Source organism: Amphiprion ocellaris, chromosome 7, assembly GCF_022539595.1.
Source record: "Amphiprion ocellaris isolate individual 3 ecotype Okinawa chromosome 7, ASM2253959v1, whole genome shotgun sequence".
NCBI lineage: Eukaryota > Metazoa > Chordata > Actinopteri > Pomacentridae > Amphiprion > Amphiprion ocellaris.
This window is the reverse complement of record NC_072772.1, coordinates 21,321,853-21,333,700: the sequence shown is the minus strand read 5'-3', so window position 1 is coordinate 21,333,700 and position 11,848 is coordinate 21,321,853. Positions and strand designations below refer to the sequence as shown.

Genomic DNA, 11,848 nt, shown 5'->3' with positions numbered 1-11,848 from the left:
TTGCACCTATTATTGTACAAGTGTTTTCACTATAAATTAAAGTAACACATTAAAACTACCTTTAACCAGCTCCTGCTGCTTCACGCCAGCTGGTTGTTTGTTTATATCAACTGTAGAAATATTTCTGTTTTATTTTATCAATGATTCTCTTTTCGTTTCATTCTAAAAGCTACTTTGTTTTCCATTATTATCAGCTGTTCTCAGACCAAACATACTGAGAAAGCGTTTCACCCCTTCAAATGTTTTTTAGTATTGAGAAACAACACACGTGTAACCTCGGAGCTCTCTGATTGGCTGCCGCTGGTCTCTAGCTCAGCCGCGGACCAATAGGAAGCCGCTGTTGTTTGTGCGCCGCTGCTGCGCTGCTATAAATATGCAGCGATGCGAGATGACAGCAGAAACTGAGAGTCAAAGAAAGCAGACAAGCATCCTGCATGAGAAGCACACCTCTGCTCTCTGGGTTTGTCTTCGAGGGACGTTCGGAGCCGCAGAGGAGGAAGTGACCTGAAGCCGGAGCCGCTCCGTCCTCCTCCCCGCGGGACCAGTCGCTCAGGTGAGGCTGAGGATGCTCCACGGGAGCCGCTCACCGGAGCACAGGCTGACTCACTGTTTGGCACGTTTGGTGAGAGGAATCACCAGAATCTCACAGTGACATAACCCATGAGAGGCAGATTTCTGCAGCTGCTCCTCCACTCTGAGCCTCTTTCTTTCCTGTGTGTCTCTTTGTTTAATGGCTGCAGAGAGGAAGCTGCTGAAGCACAACTTCACTGTTGATCAGTCAGTTTACAGCTTCTGATCATTATCGATCTGCTGCAGACACTCACAGCTGATGAGATCAGTCTGGGAGTCTTTACAGTTGTTTATCTCGTTGTGATAACAGATCATTTCCTCTTCTGCTTCTATTCTCTTTATTCTGCTTGAATGTTGACACTTGAGCGCTTATTCAACGCTGCATGAAAGTTAGGATGTTATTTCTAGAAGAAAACCCTCCTGCTGTCGCAGAGCTGCTGTGAGGAAGCAGAGTCTCTGGTCTTTGGGTGCTTTTTTTGTTGTCAGCTGGTTCCTAGTTAACTGTCTTTGTCTGAGCAGCAGGATGGCAGTTCCTCTGTACTGTTGTTGATACTGAACAGCTGAGAGCTTCTGGTGTAGACGTGCGTCAAGGTGCTGGGAGACAAACCGTGTAGTTCCTGTAAAGGAACACAGTAGCCTTCAAAATAAAGGCATGCAGGATTATTTGTACAGCACAGTATCAGATTCAAAGTGTTTTAAACGAATATATGGAGGAAAAATATTTTTAAAAACGTGCAAAAGAAAAACTCCAAAACTAACAGAGTTAAATTAAATTGAGTAATCAGAAAAGAGGCAGAAAAAAATATTAAAATGAAATGAATACAGGCAGCAAACTGCTCAGTTTTAAGTAAAACTTTTTTGATAACAGTGATAGACAGTTTAAAGTCAAAGCACGAGTAACCGTAAATAGCTTTGTAATAAATCTGTAAACATAAAAACGTTTGCAGTGTCTATAATTCCCCTCAAGTCCTACAAAGCAGCGACAGCCACTAACGTTTTATTTTGAAACTCCTAGCAGGAACCGGGCTGTGCTATCGGGTGTGACTTGACAGGAAGGGGGTGAGAGATGCAGATTGGGGCGGGGGGGGGGGGGGGGGGGGGGTATCGTGCGGATGATTTCAGTCCAGTTCAGACCAGTTCCGAAGCTGCTCTTCATTCACCGCAATATACTTTTGTCTTATTGTTCTCAGAGCGACCAAATGCGGGGCTTAAAAACGCGACAACTGTGGTGCGTTAGTCTGTTAGTGTTTTTATATGAAGCTTTATTCTGTTGTGGTCCTCAGAGCTGGAGGCACATCTGGAACTTCATAGTCACACAAAACAGAGTCACACAAAAGACACAAAGCGGCAGGTGTTCTTTTTTTTCCAACAAAAACTGTCGGAAAATATCCGCCTATAGCTGTTTTTCAAATTATTTCTCTTATGGATTCAAGTCAGGACATGTTTGGATGAGTGAGGAGACAGGACAGTTTCAGTATCAGGACGCCGTTTGTCCTATTGTTATATTTATCTGTCTTTATTTTTGCTGTTTACCCAGCACACTGACATTACCAACAGCTCATTCTATTTATTTAACGTTACATATTGTTATGACTAAATACACAACTTACACATCTAGGATATCCATATACCTGCACATACAGCATTCACTCTTTACACTGTTTACATCTGAACACATTCATGCTTCCATTAAATTAGATATTTTACACTGCAGTGCACTTCTACTGCTTCTTTTACACGTAGATGCCAAACTGCATTTTGTTTCTTGTCCTCTGCGCATGTCAATAAAAGTTACATTTAATCAGATATTTAAACATCACTCAATGTTAGCTAGTGGCTTTATTATTTTTTTTGATAAAGTATTAATTAGATGTTAGAAAATTATTCATCATTTTACACTGTTTGCATGAAATGGTTCTTTTAAATGTATTTATTCGTCACCATTAACTGTAATTACAGTGTGATTCATTTGCGCGTGAGCAGCAGCGCCCGCGCACACACCGTGACTCTCGCGCCGCACTGGTTCGAACCGGCTCGAGCTCGCGGTGCGTTCACGTGCAGCAGAGTTTTCGGTAAACAGCCGGTTTGTTTTGACCGAAGTGGCTCCATCTCGCCCGACAGAACCCCGCTTTTACTGTGAAACATTTTAGTTTATGTTTCCATACAAACAAAGGACTTAATCCAGAGAGTAGTCGTGCCCCGTTCAGCTTTGAGTTGTTATGGATATTCGCATCAAGGTAGGAGGTTTTAAATCTGTTGGCGTCAAATTTTAGAAAGCTGGAGTTGTGAAAATGAAGAATTGGATGCTAACATTAAACTGAGAAACGCTCTTAGCTGAATTATTAACGTAGGACTTAAATCAAACCATATTTTCCCCCAGTAAAGACCCCTCCACTGTGTTCTCCCACAGGAAACAACACCACACCAGCCTCACGTGTAGCTACCGACACAGCGATGTCACCAGCAGCCAATCAGAGAAGACCTTTTAAACCCACGAGCCAACCAGATTCGTCAGGGGGCGGGAGAGTTTGGTGTTAATAGGAGGGGTTTATGCCTCAAAGGCCTCAGCTGTTTTCTGTATAGTCCTCCCCTATACCACCATCATCTTCACCAGGCTGGAACAAAGAAATGTATACAGTCTGAGCTCTGAGAGTCATAAAAACAGTTAAAGCAGCTCTGAAACATGCAAGGGATCATATTATTCAAATAAATCCCAATTATACAGAGCCATAGAAGCTCTCTGTAAATAATGGATGAGGCATAGCATCTGAAAACATCACTATCAGTATCATTTTTCATCATCTCATCTTCCTCTCTTGTCTTCCAGGCTCCAGCAGCCGAAACCCTCTTCAATCCAGTCAGCTCTTTGCTACCTCCAACCCAGCTGACATGGCTCCCACCCTGGCCATGGCCTTCTCCCGCCGCTGGTGGATGGCGGTGACGGCGGTCATCGAGAACCTGCTTTTCTCTGCTGTGCTGCTCGGCTGGTCGTCCCTGCTCATCATGCTCAAGTCTGAGGGCTTCTACTCCTACCTGTGCAAAGGACCAGGTGAGTCGTGTTATCGCCTTTTACCACGTGGGTGTGTGGGGTGCATTTATGCAGTGTCCCTGTTACATGTTTTTGAGACGGTACACTACAGTTCCATGGTGGAAATGCTCAGCAACGAGCTGCTTGTTTAGCCTGCGATGTGTCTTCCAACATATAAACACCACCACATGGAAATGTTAACAAGGTAAAAAACTAGATTTTCTCCAGAGGGTGTCTTTAAAGTACTTGAGGTACTTTATACGTAAGTAGAACATGATATACTTGTGGCCCCCTGTCATGTTCCAGATGTCTATAAACTGTAGCCACAACCACAGAGAAGTCTTTTTTTAATTCCACATATTTTTCTTTCTTGTTAAAACCTGTGTGCAGATGTGTGTTTATGCAGGTGTGGATGTGTATATATATATATATACGTTTATATATGAAGAGTTCATTTGCAAAATCAGATAACTCCATTTTTATAAATTTTCAGAAAACCTATTTTTTTATTGTTTACTTGAGATAATATCAATCAAACTGAAGTTGAGTGTATTTCACTCAGTAGAAATGACATGACAAAATAGAGATACCTTAAAAAATACAATTTTATTACAAATAGATTTTTTCCCCATTCGAACTTTGTTTTTTTTTTATAACAACAGATCACTCCACAATCAAATTTTACTCAGTTCAGTTTTCCACTAACAGTGGAGAAAAGACTGTCAAGCTCAACAGAACTTTATAAATGACTTCAAAAACTTTATAAATTCATCATGTCATCATCACCCCTCACCATCATTATATATATATATATATATATATATATATATATATATATATATATATATATATATATATATATATAGTCTTACATGCATATATTGTAAATGTTTTTTATAATCCAATTCAAATAATTCCTGATTTTGTTTTCTTACCAGTCCGATGCCGAGTTTTTGCACTGAAATGTCATTCATGATGTGCACCAGCTAATGAAAGTTCCGTTTAGCAATAAAAGTGGCTATTCTATTCTATCACCTCCTTACCCATAATGCAACTGCAAATGAACAGTACACGTAAAGTTTAACGTGTGATTTGTCAGCAGCTGGCATGTAAAATGGGTAGAGGTTCCTTATAAGTGAGGGATCTGAATACTTCATCCTCCACTGGATCCCAGTGTCACCTGAGATCACCTTATTTTTGTAATAACACTGCAATCAGATGAATAACATTATTTGATAAACTAGTAATAAATCACACATAGTTTTGTTGGTCACATTAGAAATGATAAATGTCAATCATCACTACACTATTATTCGTGCTGCTATCAGGAGTATATTTGTCAAACAAAAATGTCAAATGCATTGAGGCCTGTGTCCATCAAGTATCTTACAAACACAGGCTCATTTTGGCCTGTTTGGATTTAATCATTGTTAGTATTGGTGTTAAGGGGATACCTTGCATGATGAGTATCTCTGAGCTGTTCAGAAACCAACATCTTTCAACAGGCTGATAGCAACACTCAGCGATACTTTAAACTGTGTGGGTGAGATGGAATTATGCAGATTTACAAACAAGTGTTTAAAAACCCTCTTCAGGAAGTGCTTACGTGTCACCAAATTACACTGCGACAACCTCAATGTGTCATTTCCTCACCGAGGACCTTTGAGAAAAGCAGCTACTTGCATACGAGCAAACACAGAGGGCCTTATTGATCCAACAGTTGGGCAGTCCTTGAGGAAAACAAATCATTATCCCAGCAGCAGACTCATTCTAAACCATCCTCAAAAGCAGCCTTGAAGTGTTCCTGCACTACAAAGCAACAGATGGTTCATATGAGGTTATTCTGTTATTATTTTATTCTGTCCTCGGCCCCCGATGATCAAAGGTGGTGCAGTGAGCTGCTGCACTCAGCAAGTCATTATTAGGTTGGAGAAAATTGCTTTGCCTCTCAAAATCCAACCAGATCAGGACTTGGGTTCCTTCTTACTAGAATTTGGTAATCAATGCTTGTTGCAGTGGCAATGTAAGTCAAGTGAATCATAACAACATATTAAAAAGGGCCAGTTCATCTTCACCAATGAGGTTTGAGTTGTTTATATTGCCCGGCAGCAATGTGAATGAGGCCATTCATCCCTTCGCTCTCCACAGCAATCACCACACAGACTGTTTTCTGTCCTTTTCTCTTTGATCCTCTGATTGTCTGTCTGCTTATTTCTCTCTTTGTGTCCTGCAGAGGAGCACTGATGAAAGCTTTTCAGGTTAATTTGTGCATACGGAACCTTTTATTTATCTCTGTTAATGTCTCGCATATAATTCTCAATTTGAGGTCTATCTGATAGTTTATCTATTCTCATTAGGTGTCTCTTGCCTTTGACTCAGTCTTTCTGTAGGGACCTGACCCACGACTATCAAGACCCTGCTGTCTGACAGCGTTAAATCAACAGTTTCTGTGTTTACTTGTAATCAGGTTAAGGTGGTATGACAAATGTAGTTTTTGTCTGAGTGTTTGTGTATCTTCAGGGCTGAGACATATGGACATGTAGTAGTGTTCTGCTAGTAGCAAGCAAAGGAGATGTGTGAATCCTGTTATTAGGTTTAAATGCCATTTGACATTGCGGAGAACAATGTTAAATGGCATTTAATGGAGAACATGTTGAGTCTCGCCCAGCTGTTATTGTCTCCACTGCTTTTCTGAGTCCAATAACAGTTCAGACTAAAGGATGAGTTCAAGGTTTTTCAAGTGCGCTGTAAAACCCACATGAGGGTATATTCAGTGAATCAGTTCTTGGTCACTATTAAACCTCACCTGTCTCACTGGATGTAGATTGTGGGTGACACACATTTCACACAGCTGTCTTTTCCACTTCCACTGTCTATAGTGTTGCTGTTTTTAAAATTGAATTTCTGACAGGAAAACGACCTCCAGGTCAGCAGCCTACAACACTTACAATTTCATATTTTGCCAGGGATTGGGATAAAGCAACAAGGAAGCCCTGCTCATTTCTTTAGTGAGTTAGCCATTTTAGTCACAGCTCTTACCTTCTTGCATGCAAACATTTCACCAAAACAATTCCTCCATCGCTATTTTGAGGAAACACTGAAGCCATATCCACCCAAGCTGATTGTGATTGGTTTGAAGAAAAACAAACAAGCCAGAGCATTTCTCTCCACAGCAGCATGCTAATAAAGTGCAGTCAGACCATTCTGTAATGCAGAATGAGGCTAAGCAAGACTATAATGTAAGTGATGGTGAGGGAAATCCACATTAATTGTTGTCTATAGTTCAGCTAAAGATATTGTGACACTTGGATAGATGCTTTACAAATCCTGTTTTCCCCTGGACAGTGTTTTATCAGTTGATTGGAAAAATCTGTCCTTTAATCATAAAGTGATGACAGAAAAAGTCTGATTAGCCTGGAAATGTACGCACTTCTTCCCAACTCATTCGCAGTTCATATTTCACTTTAGAGGAGTGTGCAGGAAGATGGCCTGTAAAAATCTAAATCAGCGCTACAAAATGGAGAAGATTGTGTTTATTAAAAGAAATGCTGTTAGATGATTTTCATGGCAAGAGTTAGCTGAGGAGACTGATACCACTATCAGGTCTTTCTATTAAATACAAAGCAAGAGCTACCAGACAGTTAGCTTAGCTTAGCTTAGCATAAACACCAGAAACTGGAAGTTACATTTTTACACATAAGCTTCATTTTAATCTTTGCCAGGAGTTAGACTAAAACATTGACACCTTAAAAATGTAGCATCTCATGAGTATGGAATCAGTCGCTATTCAGCTTAAGTTAGCTTAGCAAGGTCTTTTGGAAGTTTCCAACAGCGGTAAACTTCCAAAAGACCTTGTGAAGTCAGTGTTCATCCCACTCCCAACGAAAGCAGGAACAGCAGAATGTGGGCAGTTCAGAACAATCAGCCTCATGAGCCACCTCACAAAATTATTATTAAGAATCATAATTCTCAGAATAAGAAACAAAATTAAACCAGAAATTAGTGAAGAGCAATATGGATTTGTAGAAGGCAAAGGTATATCAAACGCAATATACATTTTAAGAACTATTATGGAGCGTTCAATAGAAGTACAACAAGACTTATACTTGTGTTTCATCGATTACACCAAAGCTTTCGACACAGTAAAACATCAAGCAATAATCCAGATGCTAAAGGACATAAACATAGATGGAAAGGATTTACAAATGATAAAAAAAAACCTCTATTGGCAACAAAGTGCAGCAGTGAAATTAAACAATGAAATTGGTGAAAAACAACCAACAAAAGGAGGACTCAGACAGGGATGTGTGCTATCACCTGACTTGTTCTCCTTGTACAGTGATAGCATCATAAGGAAAATACAAGACTTAGCGGGAGTAACCATCGGAGGTTATAATATAAATAAGTTATGCAGATGACATAGTGCTGATAGCAAACAGTGAAGAAAACTTACTAACCATAGTATCCATAATTAATATAGAGAGTCAAAAACTTGGTCTGTCTTTAAACAAAAAGAAAACAGAAGTAATGGTCATTTCAAAGAAAAAGGTCTTCCCAACCTGTAACATAGAATTAGACCAAGAATTACTGAAGCAGGTTCATCATTTCAAATATCTCAGTTCATGGATAACATCAGATGGAAGATGCGAAACAGACATCAAATGTAGAGTAGCAATGACAAGAACAGCATTTACAAATTAGGAACCGGCAAGCAACATTTTTTTGACACATCTTAAGGAAGGAGATATATCGTCACAACTGGAAAAATTAACAGGAAGAGAGGACGAGGCAGACAGAATGAAAATGATAGATGGACTTACATCATGGCTACACATGGAATGGGCAAGAGTCACAATTCAGAGAGCAAAAGATCGGAGGAGCTGGAGAGAAATGATCGCCTACGCTGAATGGCATGGAACTTAATTGATTGATAGCTTAGCAACAAGACTAGAAGTAAGAGGAAACAGCTAGCTTGGTCCTATTCAGAAATAACAAAATCCACCCACGAGAACCTTCAAAGCTGACTAATTAGCATCTTCTACCTTGGCTGTTTTATCTGCACAAAATTTATGTTGTAAAAATGATAAGTTGTGGTTTCAGAGGCCTGAAGTAGAGACTGAGAAAAGTAGCACTGGATAGTAGCATGACTAGCTAACATAGGCTAACACAGTTTTCTGCTGCTATCTGAGACCAAATCTTTAGCCTGACCTCCCATCTGTCAGCAGTCCAATTTGAGGTGTGACATTTCTCCATTGTTTGTTTCCCAAAAACATAAGAAAAGTGGATATTAAAAGTACAAAAGTATGAGTTGCAGCATAACAAGCACATGACAGTTGTCAAAGGCTCAGTATACATTAATGTCAAGTAGGGTAATGGAACAAACAGAGGGCATTCAGAGGCCAAGCAGACCAGATTACAATGTACAACATACGATAATATCTGTCCAGTGTCTGTCTGAGGAAATAAATCACAGCTCAGCAATGTGGTGAGGAATTTCACCGAGCAGCATTCACCTACTGGAGAAGAACGTCTGATGATTTACAACAGCAGATATATAGAGACCAGGCATTGTCCTGCCACAACATAAAACAGAGAAACAGGTGTAGTGGAGATATTATATCACAAATCATTCAGAATTATTAATCATGTGTGAAAATGTTATTGTATTTGAATTTGCTATTCATATATTACTCAATAATCAAACCTCCTATTTAAGTTTCTTTCTCCCCGTGTGGCCTTGTTTTGAAACTCAGTGTTGTTCATCTCCTAGGTTGTGGTTGCTCTGTGGGTATAAAGTTTGTGAGTCACAGTAAAAAGAGAACTGTGTGTTCCTTTGTCTGCCTCGTCAACTACTCTCACCTTCTTTTGTCACACTGTTTGTCTCATGACTTGACTCGTTTGCACGGTTCTTACCCTCATGTTCTTATTTGTTTCTCAAAGATAAAATCTGTATGTTTTTGCTCTGTTTGCTCTGCCACTAGAAAAGCTTGTTTCTGGTATGTGTGAACACAATGAACGTCCCTCCTCACAGAGGGCAACACAGAATTTGAGTAGTTGAAGTGGGGTGTTCATATTCTCATTATATACAGTATCCATAATTAGACATTGTGTTACATGTTGCTCTTGATTCTGTGCAGATACCATCACTTGACCCCATGGGCTTTACATAATAATGACCACATTCTTAAATACATCTCTGATCACAAACACACCGTCTGTGTCTGAGATAGTATTATTCCCCCAGCATCATTTCTGATTGCTCGTCTGTCTGTGCACTGTTTCAATATGCAGATAATCAGGTTATCACGTTTATCTCGGTGCTTTCTGTAGGCGAATGAAGGGACAGCTCAAGGAAACAAAGCACATTTTAGTAATGATTAAACCAAATGACTGGAGGAGGTGAGCCTGTTTGACGTCATCTGTATGTACAGGAGAAGCTTATGGAAGAAGAGAGCTTGAGAAAAGGAGCTTACAAGTTTTTGTAGTGCTGACATGTACATGAACTGAAACAACAGGTGCACACTGAGCACAGTGTGACTCATTAGAAAAGTTTTCAGAGGAGTCAGCCTGTCTACTCCTGAGTGTGTGTGGACGGGGCTCTTCCCTTATTGACTCAGGTTTGCTGTGGACATTTGATTAGTCAGCAGTCGGGGCCACCGGGGGACAGATGCTGCTGCCTTCTGTTCATCCAACAGTCAGCTCTTAATGCTCCAATACACCTCAAACACCAGCTATTGACAGAACAGGTCGATCACAAAGGGCTCCCAGCCGCACCAACACTTTGGTTTATACTGAAAATGTCTTAATTGTAGTTCTATACAGTGGCATTTATTTTACACATACATTCCTGGTACCCAGAAGATGAACCCAACAGACTTTACTGATCCCCTGCCTTTCCTTTAGCACAAAGAGTGCAGTTTAGCACACATTCAGTTGAATATATCTTGTGAGATGAGTTCATTGGGCATTTTCATGGTTCCCAGAGGATGAATCTGCGTGACTTTGGTGTTTCATTGACTGTTCTTCTATCTATTTGATGATTCTTTGTCCTTTTACTTTGGAGCACAAAATCAAATCAGTTCCCACATGCGGCTGTTCAGGAGCTCATGGAGTTTGTCCAACTATCACAGATTTGTATGACGACCTGGCAAACTGTGCTTGCTCAACAATATTGGTGGACCTTGTGAGAAGATTGTTTTGCCAGTTAATATTGTATTCATTCACTCTCTGCTTAGAATGTACTTGAATAAAATGCATCACATTAGAGGTGAATGACATTCACTGACTGCCCACAGATTTTATTTCTGTATCCTCGTGTTTAATCAAACTGGTTCTTCTGCAGCTTCTTAGCTTCTCGAGCTCAAGTGTCTTCACATCCCTCAGTGAACTTATGTACACTGTAAAAATGTTCAGAATTTTATGGTGAAAAACTGTCAAACCATGATGGTAAAAGTCTGTAAACTGTAAAACAGCTTGATGCAGTTTATATCACACTGAATCATTGTAAATAGCTTAATCAGGAGAAAAGTGTGTTTTTTAGATTTTTTTTCTCTTGAAAAAATGCATTTCCCAACTCCTGCACAGTATTTACATGGAAAAGTGCAGTAATATGTATAATAATACTGTCAGTTTTGCATTTTGCATTCTCAAAAAGAATACAGTTTTTCCCAGTTAAACGTACAAATTGCTGTACCGGCAATGGAAACATGCTGTAATATTTGTAACAAGTAATATGGCAATTTCTACATTTATTACATGTAAAAAATACAGTTTGTTACTGATCAAATCTATATACTTTTGTGTTAATAACATATCCTTTAATATTTATGACAGCTTTGACTACAATTTTTGCTAAAAATACATATACTTAATGTTACATACACTAACTGTTGTGCTGATAATGGAAAAATGCTGTAATATTTATCATAAATTACACAAACTTTATTTTATATAGTATTTTCATGTAAAAATTCACATTTTTAAAGGTTAAAACTTTTTTTAGTAGTAAAATATGGAATGGAGTATGTTTTTAAACTGTAAAATCAACAATATCAACATATTTCTTTACCTTAAATGTAGAAAATATTTTACCGTAATTTTACGGCAGCATTCTGGCAACCACAGCTGCCGGAAGCAAGCCAAGTTACCTTTCACCTACTTACATCCATATAGGACACCAGTCAGTTTTCTGCGCTTCGTTGCGTTTAATATAACATAATAGCTTCCTGTTGTCCTTCTAAATCCCCCCTT

The 11,848-nt window shown here is 39.4% G+C and overlaps 1 protein-coding gene across 2 annotated transcripts in view; it reads left to right on the top strand.

Moving 5' to 3' along the window:
* Positions 1-391: 391 nt before the first annotated feature.
* Positions 392-11,848, top strand: part of LOC111562704 (large neutral amino acids transporter small subunit 4-like) — a 36,470-nt gene continuing 25,013 nt past the window's right edge. The window contains exons 1-2 of one of the 2 annotated variants that reach the window (XM_023261377.3): positions 392-553; positions 3,398-3,619. In XM_023261377.3, the coding sequence (XP_023117145.1) occupies positions 3,460-3,619 (160 nt within the window). In that variant the 5' untranslated portion in view covers positions 392-553; positions 3,398-3,459. The remainder of the gene's footprint in view (positions 554-3,397; positions 3,620-11,848) is intronic. The other variant, XM_023261378.3, reaches the window with a different exon arrangement.